Consider the following 16,674-nt stretch of genomic DNA (forward strand, 5'->3'; position numbering starts at 1 on the left):
TCACACTATGAGGAGCACACGTGAGGACCCTGAGGGGTAATAATAAAAACTATTCATCAAATCCTTGGCAGCAGCACATGTAGTAATGACCTGACAGCCTGACAGGAGGGAAGACCCAGGGCAAGGTAAGAAAATATCTGCTGTGGCCCAGATCTGCCTGGCGAGTGATTTTAACAACTCTGCACCTATCTCTTACGGAAAACAGTTGTGAGGGGTCAAGTACAAAAAGGATTGAATCATGACTCATAACCCATAGTTGCTCTTGCACAAAGACTTTCCTGAATAGAAACCACAGGGACAACAGAACATATAAAAACCCATCCATCAATCTCACACACTACATTGCAAACAGCCAAAAAGAACAAAAGACACAGTTTAGAAGAACTTGGCAGTGTGTATTGAAAACAAACAAACAAACAAACAAACAAACAAACAAAAACTGGAACACCAAGAGCAATGGAGTGAGTAAGTAGCATGGCTTCATTTTGAGAAAGAAGCAAGAAAATCCTAAAGCACCATTATACCCATGCCCCAGTAGATACCAATAACTGGTTTCCAATTAGAATAAATAAAATATACACAGAAAACAATATACTTTATAGTTTAAAAACCATGCAATGTAATATTTTCTTTGACCTCTTCCCTATAATTCCTATGAGCCTTATGTACAGTTGAGGAACATGTGAAGTTGAGGAAAAATGTGTAGGGAAAAAAAAAAAAAAACAGGATGATGTTTTATCACTGCAGAGAAGACACAATAAGATTATAAAAATAATCTAGTGTCTTGCGCAATCTTTATACCCAAGTCAAGAAACCAATTCAGGTTCATTAAGTGCAAACAATTGAGAATAATCAAGATAAGGCATAAGAGAGGAGCAAACTGCTACAGGGTTTGGGCAACAGTCAAAATGTTCTTCACTCCAGATTAAACACGACATTATCCAGCTTCAGATGTACGGTTTCTCCGTCAGACCACCACAACAGTCTGAATCTCCATCTCATCAGAGGAAGCGATGACATAGTGCTCGTCCTGCTCCATCGCAGTAGTACCTTCTGTGGAGGAGGTGGTGCTCAGGAGGGTGCCGTTGCTGATGGCACTGGCGAGAGTTATGGCCACCTGCTCGGTGAGGCTCTCAGGTGTAGCGATGGTGATAGTGTCACCGGAGTCGAAAACGCCAGGCTTCTCATCGTCTGCCACATTACGCACGATGATCTGCTGACCGCCTTGCGCCTGACTCACAACCTGCTGCACCACCTTTATGATTTGACTGTCCAACTGCAAAACAAAATGATGTAGTAATACACAAATATGACATTTCCCTAGTCATTGAAAGGTCTTCATAAGTACCTGAATTAATTATTATTATTATTATTATTATTATTAATTTAAGTGCATGGGATGAGTAGAATAAATGTGATTTTCTCTTACTACACGTTTAAAATGACCCAGATAATCAAAACCCTTAACAGACAAGTAAGAGTTCGCCAGCTAGCAACTAAGACTGGCCTATAATATAAATAGATATATTATTTCTTTCTAATTTTTTCTGATATCATGGACATAGTGATATCTTTTTAATCATTTTTCCAAATAATTACAAACTGACCCGAAGCAGCTGCTTTGATAACATTATATATCTTCAAAAATATTAATATAAAATTTTTTTTCCCCTTCATTTTTTAAATCTTTTCTTTTACGCAGTTGTCTTCGAGAATTGTGATATATTGGTCATATGCAGCACAACAAGGAAGAGATCCATAACATTAAAGCACATTAAGCAATACCTCCATCGCAGAAATTAATGCAAATAAAGCGTAAAAACCGCAAGCTCCTACGAATATTGCAGATTTGGGCCAAGACGCAACCTGCGATTAGTTAACAACTGACGTCTGGTAGTGCCTAACTCCCTAAATAACTCCCTAACTCCCTTTCCAGAACCTTCTATCCGAACAGCAGAATCTGCCACTACCTTCAAAAAATGGCTAAAGACCCACCTCTTCTGTGAACACGTAATAAACCCCTAGCAAATTTTTTTTATTTCCCCACTTACTCTGGCTCTTACACCTCTACTCTGCATACTCTGCTTCTCTAGAACTCAGAAATCTTGTATAGTAGTACTACTTGTATTGTTCTCTACTTGATATTTTGCTTTGCTTGTATTTCCTCATTTGTAAGTCGCTTTGGATAAAAGCGCTTGTTAAATGAATAAATGTAAGATACGTAATGTGACATCACCACAACACGCATTCAGCCAGAGCCCTCTCCGACTCCTTTGCATCGAACATGAGTACAGCTAAAAGGTCTCATTTACTAAAGAACACTACAATAGACCGTGCAAAACTATTTCGTGCAATTGGCAATTTTAGCAATTCAAATATTTTTCTACAAAAAAAAAAAAAAAAAAAAGCATGTTTCAAGTTGCAACACAAATGTTTTTAAAAATGCCACAGCAAAATCAAGCATTTCTGACCACTACAATCACAAAAAAAAAAAAACTCTGAAATCCCAGACAGACTGATTAAAGAGTATATAACACAATATAATCATACTAATAAGAATTAAGCAAATAAAAGGCTCTGGGAAAGTGTTTTTTTCTTTTTCTTTCTAGTGGCTGGGATAAGCATCCACATTACTGTCTCTTCCCAAACAACCGCAAACCATGTGACTATTAACAAATCAGTTACAGCTACAGTTAACTATTGACAAAACTGCTGCTTTTTGTTTGAGTGGAACACAATGAGATTTTCAGCAAGAAAGTACTCTTACTTGGTTATGATTGTTACTCGTGACAGACACCTCTTCTGCTTGGGTCGGCTCCTCAGCTGGCGTCTGCACATAAATAATAATCAGTTATCTATTCATTTATGGCCAAATGGTAAATCATAAGATTTTTATATTATATTTTGTGTCAAAATAAAAAAAGTTTTAAAAGGTTCATTTAAAAAGAGGCACTACACATTACACTTTTTCATAAGTAACGGGCATTTCACAATTTTGAAGTACAATCAGTACAGTAGGCGCTTTAAAATGGGAAAGATGGGTATATAGCCATAAATATTGAGTTGAACTTAAAGAATGAAGGTTTGTTTAAAAGAAAGTTACCATAATCAGTTTGAACACTTTGATTAAATTGCCTTTACCCCCTGACAGCTATATGTAAAACAAAATCTGTGACGGCAATACAAACAAGAGTGGGCTATACGTGAACATGAAACACAGCGCTAGCTAGTTAGAAGAGGTAAGCCTCTTCCAGATCCCCGTTCTCTAGATCCCCGAGAGATCCATGAGGGTTAAATCTGATGATGTACAGATTGTTCTACTTGACATTTAATTGTTTTCCCAAAGTCTAATGTATCAAATGTCTGTCCACATGGGCACTTTAATATGCTACATTAATCTAAGTGACACTGATAGATAATGACACCATTAGCTAGGTTTTTATCCGAGAGTGTCACTTGGATTAATGTAGCATATTAAAGTGCCCACGTGGACAGACATTTGAACCAAACAAGCTGCTGTACAAACTTGCACTTTCTGAATCATGATACTACATCATTAAACCAGTGAACTTTATTAGTACAGATACAAGGAACATGACCTAAATCAGTGGAACATCCACTGATAAGTTATTAAAGTAGGTTTAAAAGAAAAAAAAAAAAAAAAGTGAATGTGTGCAGTAAACGCACTCCTATGATGTACTCCTGAGTATCAGCCACCACAGAGGAAAACTCCACCAGCACAGCATGGGGATCATCAGAAATCATGGCAGCTGCCATATTGTCTATACACTCCTGCTCCTCAGACCTCAGCAACTCCGGCACTGCAGTGCACCCTCCTGATACAAAACACGCAATTAGTGATTAGTATGTATGTGATATATATATGTTTAATTTATATAGCGCCTTTCAAGAGCTCAAGGTCACTTTACAACAGTAATACAATGTTACATAAACAATCATGGAGACAAACACACACACACTTTACTATTTGCTGACCATTAGTTACCTTTCGATCGTAAATGCCGGTTGAGTGTGCCGTGTTCTGCAAAACCACGGCCGCATTTGGAGCACTTGAAAGGTTTCTCTCCGGTGTGGTGGCGAATGTGACGCACCAGCGCACCTTTCTCCCGAAATGCCCGAGAGCAGAATGTACATACATACGGTTTGTCCTCGCCATGCGTGCGCTGATGCACCTGAAGTGCATTCTGAAAACAAAAAAGGACCAGTCAAGCCTAAACATTTACTTGCATTTGTATTTTTTTTTTATTTTTTATACCAAACTATACCTGCATGTAAAAAAATAACTGCTGCAATCAGATATTAAGAACAACAACTACCACCAACCACTGTAATCTTTAATGAATACCACTAAAACACACTTTAAACGTCAATGGCAAAAGATAGTGCCTAGCATGCTAAGCACTTAATCTCTAGATCTAATTCCACTGCAATTCACCTTGGTCTTGTAGCTCTTATTACAGAGGTTGCAGTGGTGTGGGCGGTCGTTGGAATGTGCCCTCATGTGCTCACGTACGTGCCCAATAGCCTTGAACAGCTTGCCGCACTCACCACACTTGTACCGGCGCTCAGTCACATGCATCTCCATGTGCTTCTTCAGCATGTAGCAGGTCAAGAACTCCTTCTGACATGTCACGCACTTAAATGGCTTGCAGCCTGCCAAGAATATATCAACTGTGTGTTAATTTACAGTAATTCCAGCATACCCAGTTGCAAAGTCCAGCTTGAAATAAATGTTTGGTTTTTTTTTTTAAATGAATCAAACTGATTGAACGGTGATTCCTAAGTGATCACATGAAAAAGGAATAGTGAATGTTTCTAGAAATGTTTTAATGTGGGTTAATGCTTACCAGTATGCCCTTTGACATGGATGCGCAAGTGAGTCACCGTTCTGAACATCCGATCACAGTGAGGACATTTGTGTGACTTCGAAGGGGAGATTTCCATGTCTTTCTCTGAAGTCTCCTTCAAGCCACAGAATAAAAACCATGTGTTCAGATACACTGTTTCATTTATAGGCGATTTATATTTACTGACTCTCCAGATTTTAAGCAATGTCAGTTTTTCTGGTTAAAAATCACAGTGCCTGAATCTCTGCTACCAGTCTCTCACTCACCACAGTCTCCGCCTCCACCTCCACACACTCCTCGGTCACCTGAATCTCTGAGACCCTGCCCACAGCCTCAGGATTCTGCAGGACCCCTTTAGGTGACTGGGCCTCTGCCTGCTCTGCCGCCTCTGCGGCTTCGGTCTCCAGAGCAATGCCCGAGTTGATGATGGCTTGGCAGATTAGACTGTCTCCTTCTGCAGCAGCTTCAGCTACAGGCTGCGATACCACCTGTCCAGAACAGGACACCATACTGTGTTTACACAGGATACACTGTAATAAATCTATCTACAGCTAAACAAATCATAAATGCACCACCTTAATGTAGCTTGTATTTTCCCTACAGCTGGGCTCTACGGTAACAATTTCTATTAGGAGCACAGTCAAAAATTTTGGAGCACGGTTGAATTTTTTATTTTTTTTTAAAGGGATGGTAACGTTAACATACCACAATATAACATAGGTAGGCATGAGAAAACTTGAGCTTGTCAATTATGACAGAATTTAGGGACATAGTGTGAGCCATGACAAATTAATTTACCTTCTGATAAACTAAATTTTATATTTTCAGTTAATTTTACAGACTGTATGCAAAAAAACCAACAACAAAAAAAACATGACCGTTAACTTGTTCCACCTTGTAAACAATGTTCAGTCTCTGAAGTCTGCTCCTCTTAAATATATTTAAAGCTACACTATTAGACATTTTCCACTGTCATGGTTCTGGGATGGAGTCAGTTCTCGAACTGCTCTGCGTATATTGTGTATATATCTGAATAATCTCATATAGGATGTGATTGGGTGAGTTCATTTACCAGTCAGATGCAAAGCGCTTTAGTTTAAAGGTGTTCATTAGGGATGCACTGATCAGGATTTTTATGACAGATACCAACCTTTTTTAAATTTAAGCTTTAATCAGGAGGTCATAATCAGTTAAATGTAAGCTCTCTGCTCATGGTCACTGTTAACTGAATTAAAATAATAGCAATGAGAAATACTGTTGGTTAATTGATAAATAAACATAAATATTTATTTTTAAAATATCTTAAACAATAGAGTGTCCTAATTAAAAGTAGGCCAACACAAAAATTATCCATATTCAGAAAAAAGCTAATAGCCTCCTAAGGAAATAGCGAACTAAGTTAAATGTCAAATAATATTAAATGCAACCCATCATAATTACACATTATTTCATTTCTCATTTTATTTATATTTTATGAAGTTATTATAATATCTATTGTTATATTAAATGACATTTATAACTAAGCACATTTTCTGTCTTTACATTTTAGTAGTTTTATTTTTGTTTATCAATTGTTCCTTTTAGATGGGTTCCCCCAGTAAAGTATTGCCATGTCTGCTGATAATATTGTGTTTTTGGGGGGATTAAATCAGAACATGGAAACCATAGTTCACTTTTCTAGTGATATTTGGCAACCCTGAGTTGTCTAAACGAGGTCTCAGTCACAGGTTCAGGTCATTTTGCGGGATCAATAAAAGATGGCGGTTTGTGAGATTGGGAAGTTGAGAGAAGCAGATGATGTACAGAGTTACTCTCGTCATCATAATGGCTTCTTTGCAGTATTTACTGAGGAGATGAAAAGCAGTGTGAAAGTAACTGTTGCGCGGTGTAGATGCATTTGGGAGTCTTAGTTTTTATTCCGATTGTATTATACAATTCCGAACAGGTCACTCGCACCGGTGCGAATAAATATTTATTGACCGTCGCACAAAGTACTTTTCAGTCACAAATGCAAGTGAAATGTTCGCACTGTAGAGCCCTGTACTGTGTTACAGAATGACTGCAATACCATACACCCACTAATGCATAATCCCAGCTAAGAGGCATGGGGAGGGTGTTTAGTCAGTTGTTCCAGATAAATCAATAGATTCCTCTGCCGTTTTTATTCCAATGAAAAAAAGACAACTGCTCTTCGGGTGTATTGCGAGTAATAAATCATACCAGAGTAGTCCCGATGTAAAAATAAGAAGCTCCTATGCAAAATACATGAGGTTTGGCAGGTCCGCTATGTATTTAGTATTCAGTGTGAATTGGGTTATAAATATATAATTACTGGCACTATGCAATAGTGAGACCTGAAGCCTCATTTATAAAACATTCATACAATCAGATTTGATGCTGGATTTGAACATGGAGTTAGGATCTAACAAAAAAAAACCTGATGTACAAATCAGGATTCTAAAACCTGAAACCAACAGGATAAAGTTCCTAAATTCATGCAAAACAGTACATTTTTGTACATCAGTTCCACTCTGATGCAAGTGTCTAAATTACTTAATGAACGAATGAATGAATCCAACACTGATCATAAAAAATTAAGGAAATTATTAAGGACACACCCAGTCAAAAGGACGTAGCAAAAAGGTATATAATGAATATTAAATTCACAGTTATAAATAAATAAATGTATAAAAAGATCAGACTTGTAAGATCAGAGGAGTAGACAAATGACATCCATTAGCATTAGTTGCATCCATCCAAATAAGGATATTTTAAAGAGTTCCCTTAGTGGTCAGTGAACTGATTCAGATTATTCAGTGCATTATTTTAAGATCAATTACAATTAATAAACAAACCACAGGTAGGAAGGATTTAGGAACGGTTGTATATACACCCCAGGCAGTCAGTACCAGAAAACATGATCTTATTAATAAAACCAAATTAATTTTAATAAAAGTTCCATCAAATCACCTGATGAACTTGTCCTAGGTCTTCTACCACCTGGATGTGCACGGCATCTTGGACTGTCTGCACCACACTGACCACAGGCAGCTGCTGCTTTTTCTCAGGGAGAACAGGAGGCTGCTGCAGTTCTGCTGTACAGCATAATACAACACATTAATGCAAGTCAGCCAAGTTTCAAGATTATTTGTCATGGGCACAAAATGTCAGTGACAAATGTACACTTGTTGTGAGGCTCAGGTACTCTACAGCTGTGCAATACAGAAAACACATCAGAAGGTAAAAAAGGAGGAGAGAGAAAAGAGGGAGGAAAGACATTATTTACAAATACAGTATATATACAAAATACACAGAATATATTGGTCTGTATGGTATGTGTGCCTAGATATTATAGATGTACAGTTGCAATCAAAATTATTCAACCCCCATTGCAAATCAGGTTTATTGTCTATACAGACTTTCAACTGTTTGCAATGAACAAATCAAAAGCATCTGAAATAGTTCAACACAACGAATGCTTCAAATGGTTTCCCCAAATTCAACTGAAAATGCAACTTATAATGACTTCTCCACTTTCAAAATTATTCAACCCCCTGAATAGAATCCCTCTCAACAGCATAAATATGCAAAACAGGTGTTATCTCAAGCACACCTGATACAACTTATCTTTGATTAGTTGCACCAGGTGTGCTTGAGCTGGAACACATTAAATACCTGAACTGTCTAGGGGAAGAAAATGTATGAGACACCTGGACGGGGCAGAATAAGGAAGCTATCAATGGCTGCAACTAGATTACTGAGAAGGCAGGTTGTGAAAAACCCTCGAGTGACTGCAAAAGACCTTCAGCAAGACCTGGTGGCAACAGGCACTGAGGTTTCAGTGAGCACAGTAAGGCTCCAAGACATACACCACTACTGACCCAAAAGCACAAGAAAAGTCATCTCAAAATAATATAAATAAGCCACAGAAGTTTTGAGATTCTGTTCTGTGGGGCAATGAAACAAAACTGGAACTTTTCAGCATGATGGATCAGCAGTATGTCTAGAGAAAGAAGAATGAAGAAAGAACACTGTCCACAGTCAAACATGGTGGTGGATCAGTGATGCTCTGGGGCTGCTTTGCAGCTGAAGCTGAAGCTTGGGCATCATTGGAACTTTCAACAGAACAATGATCCCAAGCATACCTCAAATTCGACCAAATTTGCATTTGCAGTTGAATTTGGGGAAACCACTTGAAGCATTCGTTGTGTTGAACTATTTCAATTGCATTTGTTGGATTTGTTCATTGCAAACAACTGAAAGGCTGTAAATTTTGACAATAATAAGCATGTAATTAAGGAGCAGATCCTAACTGTAAACACTGGAATATGTGCAGTCACAGTACTTGAACAAGAGTGCAAAACATAGTAAAATAAATAGCAGCTGTGTGCAGTTGCAGTGTCTGAGTAGTCTACTATAGAGATAGGAGAGTGGAAAAAGCAGACGAAGCAGCATTACAAAGTCAGTCTGCACCTTTACCTGTGCAAACGCCATCCTTGCCGAAAAGGATCTCTTTGCACTGGCTGTAACGGATCTTCTCTGTACACGGCGTCAGCGACTTCAAGTGTCTAGTCAGTGCCCCAGACTCTCTGAAGGAGAGGCCACACTGATTGCACTGGTAAGGTCGCTCATCTGAAAAATCAAAATGGTCATAACTGTGTTGGCTTTCAGTAATTAAAAGGAATCATCTAGTGATGATTAACAGCAAATAGATAACGTAATATAAATGACACATAAAGAAGTAATCCACTGTGTACCTGTGTGTCGTCTGTTGTGGCGAATCAGAGAGCCTTTGGTTCGGAACGCAGTCTCACAAAGCTCACATTTAAAGTCCTTCTTGTCTGTATGAATGGATAAGTGTGTCCTCAGGATATTTGCCTACACACACAAACAGAGACAAGTTAAACAGCTTTTCACAACAAACCATGGAAAGGCTTGCATTCTTGCCCATATTACAACCCCTGGCAAAAATTATGGTATCACCACACTTAGAGGATTTTCATCTATCTTTTTTACTTCTGGGCAAATAAACAAATCTCAGATATGACACAAAACATTTTTTTTAAATAGCTGAACATTCTGGCTTCGTAAAACTTACCTCAAACAAAGTAAACAAATTTATTTTAATTAATGGCATTTTTTCCCAAATCAAGTACAGGAAAAATTATGCAATCACTCAAGGTTGAGGAAAAAAATTATGGAATCATCAAAAAAAAAAAAAAAAAAAAAAATTCAAACAAACAAACAAAAAAAAAAAACACACAATTAGTACTTTGTTGCTCGTCCTTGGGCTTTTTATTTTGTTTGATGCGTGGACGTCATTAATGAAAAACAATATTCTCCATCACACCGGTTCCAACTTCCTTGAATAGCCATTGACAGATCAGCTTTACAGAACGGAGACTCATCATGGACCAATCTTTTAAATTTCCACCATAATTTTTAATCAGATTGAGATCCGAACTGTTTGCTGGCTAGGTCAGTGAGTTGATCTGCCTTCCCTAAAGAAAAGCGTTAACACTCTTTGCTCTGTGGCAAAATTAATTATCATCCTGAAAAATGACCATCACCACCAAATCTATTATCTATCAATGGAACGAGAAAACTGTCCAAAATTTCTCCTCTGGTCCTTTACCTCACATGCAACCCCACATCATAAATGAGTGGGGAAATTTGATTGTTTTCTTCAGGAGGTCATCTTTATATGTTTCATTAGAACAGCACTGGACAACAGTTTCAGCATCATCTTCTTGGCCAGTGCAGATTTGTGATTCATCACTGAATATCACTTTCATCCATTCATCCACACTCTTCTCTTTAGCTCATGCTTCTCTTTAGCCCACTGTCACCTTGTTTTCTTCTGTTTAGGTGTTAGTGCTGGTTTTCATTTGGCTTTTCTATACATAAATCCATTTCATTCAGATGAATTCCTACAGTTCTGTCACACAATTGACTTCTGTTTCTGCTCTTTTGTTTTTCCATTTGTTTTGTTGTGCACTTACTATTTTCAATGTATATTGCGTTTGGTTTCTATCCTGACACTTTGACATCTTCCTTGGTCAACCCTTATGTTTTCCTTTTATAACCTTCCCATTTTGTTTATACTTGCACCAAATTTTAGACACAACTGACTGGGAACAACCAACATCTTTTGCCATACTCCATGTTGGATTTACTTCTTGAAGGAGTTTTATAATCCTTTACATTGTTTCAACTGGCAATTCTTTTGTTGGGGCCATGTTTCAAAGTCCAACAGCTTGTTAAAGTGTATAAGCACTCTCTTAACTGCAGACTCATTTTTAGACTTATGCTGGTATTTGTCTTATAAATGCAAATTGCAAGGTGATTGCATATTTTTTTCCTCTAATTGAAATGCCATTAATTAAAATTATTTAATTAAATGTGTTTAAGGTATGCTTTACAAAGCCAGAATGTTTTTAATTTGCTATTAAACAAAATTTTTGCGGGTCATATCTGTGATTTGTTTAGTTGTTACAAAGTAAAAAAGCCGGGTGAACATCCTCTAAAAGTGGTGATTCCATAATTTTTCCCAGGGGTTGTAGTAATGGATGATTCAGTCTAAATGCACCATACCGTTTTGAAAGTCTTCTCACATATTTGACAAACGTAGCGCCCTTCCTCGTTGAGCTTCAAGGAAGGTTTAGTAAGATCTGAACTGTCTCCATTTTCAGACTCGCCATGGTCATTTGCCGAGTGACCTGGCCTTCTGTTTGTGGCGGTTAACTTGCTGCCTCCCTCATCTAAGAAAAGAGTAAGAAATAATCACTAATATCAAAGCTAATATTTTAAAAAGGTTGAACAGAGTACTAAATTAATTCTTCCACATTTAAGGCCACACATACGCCACTCATTTTTTGGGATTAGTCTTAGTGCAAAAAGTGTCTTACCCACTGAGGATATCTCTGCATCATTAGCCAGTTCTCCATCTTTATCACAGTCTTTCACCTGGGGAACAGCAGATGCACCAGGTCACAACTTTGGCCAACATAAACACAAACCAGCCTATACAGCAACAGCATCCTGTTTTCTACTCATTCTGCAATTTTAAGAGTTAAGATTAATTGAGGACAGACTAATCACAGAAGCAGTTTGTAAATGCAGCTGAGAAGATCATCTGGGTCTCTCTTCCCTCCATCATAGACATTTACACCACAGGCTGCATCCGCAAAGCCACCAACATTGTGGATGACCACCCACCCACACACACACACACACACTCTGAACTGAACACCATCCCACTCACATACACACTTCTGTATTGGCTCTATTGCATTTTTGCTGCTACTGTACTTATTTTTTTTACATTTTATTTAATTTCTTGACACTATTACACACTTTATGTGGCTGCTACTGCATTAACTGCTATGTAAATATTTAGTACAAGCTAATCTGCTGAATACTAAGTCATAGCATGTCATGTTTATATTTACACCATTTTAAAATTATATTGTTACTATTTTGCACTCTGTTATATTGGACACTTCCACACGAACACTGTACTGCTCGCCGCTACACTGTCACTTACTGTGCCTATTGTCCTGTTTTAGTAGTTACTGGACTGTCTTGTGTTGTTAACTCACGTTTGCACGTGCACTTTATGTAAATATGTGTGGATGTTATTTAGTTCTGTGTCACCCCATGTGTGTTGTTTCATGTAGCACCATAATCCTGGAGGAACGTTGTTTTGGTTCACTGTGTACTGTACCAGCTGTATATGGTTGAAATGACAAAGCCACTTGAACTTGAAAAACATGGGAGTAAAAGAAACCTACCTGTGGGTCCTGTAAAGGACGTTTACAGATCCGACTAAGCTTGTGCTGAATGAAGATATCCAAAGCGGAAAACTCCTCGCCACATCGCCCACATTTGTGAATATCTTCATCTGTCAAGTGAAAACCAGTTCAGTAATGGTCCATAACCAATACATTATTATTATTATTATTATTATTATTATTATTATATGACTGGTTCATTTAAATTGTAAAGCGGTTAAGCGAGACCCACAGTTAGTTAGACAAAGCCAGCTGTATTCAAGGAGGCATATGATAAGAATACAGAAAAGCATTAGCTTTACACTAACATACCTCCTTAATGACTCAAGAAATCAACATGATACATTATGAGCCAGGGGGGTGTACAGTTTTGAACAGGATGATCAGTATAAATTGTTGTTCTTCTGGGAAACATGTAAATATAACATGTTGCTTCTGAAGGGCAATACTAAATGCGGGGGGGTCGGGACTTTAAAAAAAACATTTACACCAATCATGTTCAAATGTTTACACCCCCTGCTCTTAATGTATCGTGTTGCCTTCTTGAGCATCAGTGAATGTTTGCACCTTTTGTAATAATTGTGTACGAGTCCCTCAGTTGTCTTCAGTGTGAAAAGATGGATCTCAATACTATATAGCCGCTGTTGGAAAAGGGTCAATTATGCAGAAGAGGCTGGAAAAGCAAATAATGTGCAGGACCTAGAGGATTTTTCTGCAGAACAGTGGGCAGTTTAACTGCTCAGGACAAACAAGGGATTCATGAACAACTATCACAAAACAAAAAAAACAGTCATGGATCATCCAGGTAACGACACACAGTATTAAGAACCAAGCGTATGTAAACTTTTGAACTGGTTCATTTGTGTAAATTCAGTTATTATTGTGTCTAGTGGACTTGTGTAAAAGTCTGCTGTCTGAAATAGTTTATTCAGGGTAATACTAAATAAATAACTAGGGATGCACCGAATGTTCGGCAACCGAAATTATTTGGCCGAAAATAGCAAAAAAAACACTTTCAGCGTTTGGCCGAATAAGTGAAAAGGCCGAATAAATTTGACCGAACAATGACGTGTTTGATGACGCGACCAAATAGCCAAGCAACCAGAGTGAGACGCGCGAATGTCACGACCTCCACTTCTGGCAGCGCGCTCGGAGAGATGAGGGGGCACGCGCATGCACAATCTACATGCACGAGTGCTCAGCGAGCGCATGCTCTTCGGATGTTGACAACTGTGACATTGTTTACTGTGGACATGTGTGTTTGTTTTGTTTCTGTTCCGGAGTATTCTGTCACGTCGCGAGACATAAGGGAGTAGAGTACGGAAGCAGGTAAAGACGTATTTATTTAAGGGTAGGCAGACAAATTCAAAATACTCCGCGAGGTGTACAGGGACGCGAGCGGTATATATCCCCAATATAACCAGCCGTATATAACCGAATATAACCATTTTTTGCACTCGTCAATGCACGTTTTTGTTGTAGGCTACAGTGTGTTACATTCTTTCAACAGTCAGTTATAGGCCTAACATCGGCTATTCAAGGGGGGCTCAAAGATGACCACATCAAAATATTTTTATTTTACTCATTTATTTTTTAAAAGTTATATTGTGCCTTGTTGGTAGCCTATGCCTGCTGGAATGTAAAAAATGTTCAGTGTTAAATAAATATTTTGAAATTGTTGTTTTTGTAATTGATTTTTTTTCTTTGAAAAGCAAGACAAAATAGTAAAAAGCAGTTTGACTATTTAATTTATGCAATGGTGAAAAAAATGGCAAAATAAATGGAAAAAACGCAAAAAATGTGTTCGGTATTCGGCTTTCGGACAAGCATTTTCATTTCGGTGCATCCCTATAAAAAACCAAAACAAAATGCAATTTGCATGTTCCCTTTTTATTTATTTTTTTAATAATTATTAAGATTTTGCCGATTCTGCAAGACGTATGCAAACTGTAGCTTACAATTACAGGTTACACAGATCTTAACGAATTAGACAACACAATTTCTGAATTGAGAGCACAGTTTTTCATGATTCTTCACCCAATATTGTAAGGAACAATATGCATGTACGTACAACCCCAAGTCCAAAAAGTTGGGACGCTGTATAAAATGTCAATAAAAACAGAATGCAATGATTTGCAAATCTCATGAACCCATATGTTATTCACAACAGCACATAGAAAATATATCAAATGTTTAAACTAAGTAAATGTACCATTTTAAGTGAAAAAAAGAGGTCATTTTTAATTTGATGGCCACAACACGTCTCAAAAAAGTTGTGATGTTGTGTTACTTGTGTTGCTGTTCCAGGCAACAAAAGCCTGGAACAGTAAGTGTTACTAAAAATAAACTGGAGGTTAACTGGCAACAGGTCAGTAACATGATTGGGTACTGGCACGATTGTATTGCAATAGTCAAAATCCTGATTAAAAAAAAAAAACAACCACCAGTATTTAGTATAAAACATTAACCATATTGGGTTATCAGGCACACCGTTTGTTTAAAGTTAAAAGGAAACCAGTAATATCAAAAGCTGGTTAAATAATTAGGTTATTGTTTTTGTTGCTCCGCTGTTAGCAACTCTTTTGCAACCCTTCAGTTGCAAATCAGTCTTGATCATTACTCTGTGCAAGGCGTCACTGAAAAGTTTGGAGCAAGATAGCACACGTAGTCATGACTCACTCATTCCACTACATAAATCCCACCACTATATAAATACCAACACGGCTCCTTTTCTATTGATGAAAGGAGTGAAAGGAGGCTGATAAACTGCAGAGGACCTGATGGGTTACAGTCAGTAACCTACAAAGTGTATACATGAGATAGAGGTAATTATCGAATAAACCAGCCACGTAGTGCACTTCAAACCTTCACATTCGTTACATCCCTGGGTTAAACCCTCTAACGAACAACTTAATCTACAAATAACAACGAATCCCTCACCTCAGCAGTACCAGTAGGTGTGACATGTCCTGAAATTCACAGCACGACTGCACACGAAGCTAGTTAGTCAGCTAGCATATGCAGCACGACACCCAAATCTGCCCGATATCAGCTAGCTATCGTCAAAAAAAATGAACACGAAAAAACAAATGAAAAACGTGCATGTTAAAACAATCACTGGGATTCGTATGTACCTGTAAGAACGCTGTCTAAGGAACTAGCTAGCTATTAGCCTGTTAGCGTAGCAAGTCTGTTAGCTAACGAGCATGCTAGCAAGAAAAGTATTGCACGACTCGAGGTCTGTAGCAAGCTTACTAACAGCTAGACAAGACACGGCAAAAAAAAGGGTAAAGAATTAATAAATAACCCGATTTCAGTCATCGGGGCTAATTTAACTGTGATTACCTTCGTCTCCCAGGGTAGTTTGGATGGTGATGATGCTACTGCCGTGCTCCGTTTGGCCGGTAAGCGATTCTGCCGTATTATTACTTTCTTCAGTCATGCCGTTCTCGCGCTCCGTCTCTGTCGCAACGCTGCTGCAGGAACAACATGGCGGATTTACGACCTCGTCGTCATAACAACAAAAGGGCAGGGACAAGCCAGGCTTTTCTGGATGACTGTATTTTGGCGCTGTAGAAGCGTGACCTGAGCTGTAATTTCTTTATGAATGTGACGTGATAATTTATTAAAGAATTAAAAGTCATACATTTGCTTGTGCTGCCAGGGATAAAATCCCTAAATTAATGCAATCCAATTTCCATATCACATCACGACTAGATTTGTTCTGGGCTCTGAATCAGGCAAGGGTCTTTCCACTAGACTAACAAATGAAAAAGCAGACCAAATAACGCCGATATTTAAGGGTTTTTTTGTTTGTTTGTTTGTTTGTTTACTTTTTTTCAAACTTTTCACACCTATAATAATCATATTTGTTCCAAAGCACATTAGCTGGTAAAAAGAAAATATTGCAATGTTGTCGTGTAATGGAAAAAATGTAATTGTAGTTTGAGGTTTTTAAAAGGTTTTCATGCCTGTAATCTTGGAGGAAAATATATTGCAATATAGTCTTGCTA

At 37.9% G+C, this 16,674-nt stretch overlaps 1 protein-coding gene across 2 annotated transcripts; it reads right to left on the reverse strand.

Annotated features, from left to right (window-relative positions):
• Nucleotides 1-19: 19 nt before the first annotated feature.
• On the reverse strand, nt 20-16,341 carry e4f1 (E4F transcription factor 1). 2 transcript variants are annotated; one of them, XM_053611694.1, is made up of 14 exons: nt 16,007-16,341; nt 12,662-12,771; nt 11,777-11,834; nt 11,463-11,629; nt 9,626-9,746; nt 9,348-9,500; nt 7,839-7,960; nt 5,135-5,356; nt 4,869-4,983; nt 4,457-4,674; nt 4,007-4,205; nt 3,688-3,836; nt 2,768-2,830; nt 20-1,276 (listed from the first exon to the last, which is right to left on the reverse strand). In XM_053611694.1, exons 1-14 carry the CDS (start codon nt 16,101-16,103, stop codon nt 968-970), a joined length of 2,103 nt encoding a protein of 700 aa, XP_053467669.1. In that variant the 5' UTR covers nt 16,104-16,341; the 3' UTR covers nt 20-967. The 2 variants fall into 2 exon arrangements, with proteins under 2 accessions (XP_053467669.1, XP_053467662.1); XM_053611687.1 differs by having other exon boundaries at nt 7,839-7,963; nt 16,007-16,340.
• Between the last annotated feature and the right edge of the window lie 333 nt (nt 16,342-16,674).

This window comes from Ictalurus furcatus, chromosome 2 (genome assembly GCF_023375685.1).
Source record: "Ictalurus furcatus strain D&B chromosome 2, Billie_1.0, whole genome shotgun sequence".
Lineage (NCBI taxonomy): Eukaryota > Metazoa > Chordata > Actinopteri > Siluriformes > Ictaluridae > Ictalurus > Ictalurus furcatus.

Bases quoted from the DNA above. Each gene is read 5' to 3' on its own strand.
- e4f1 (XM_053611687.1), bottom strand. From the start codon at position 16,103: ATGACTGAAGAAAGTAATAATACGGCAGAATCGCTTACCGGCCAAACG. The intron at 7,964-9,347 runs GTAAAGGTGCAG...TATGCTGTACAG, and splicing joins CAAGGATGGCGTTTGCACAG to CAGAACTGCAGCAGCCTCCT. The intron at 4,675-4,868 runs GTAAGCATTAAC...TATTCTTGGCAG, and splicing joins CCATGTCAAAGGGCATACTG to GCTGCAAGCCATTTAAGTGC.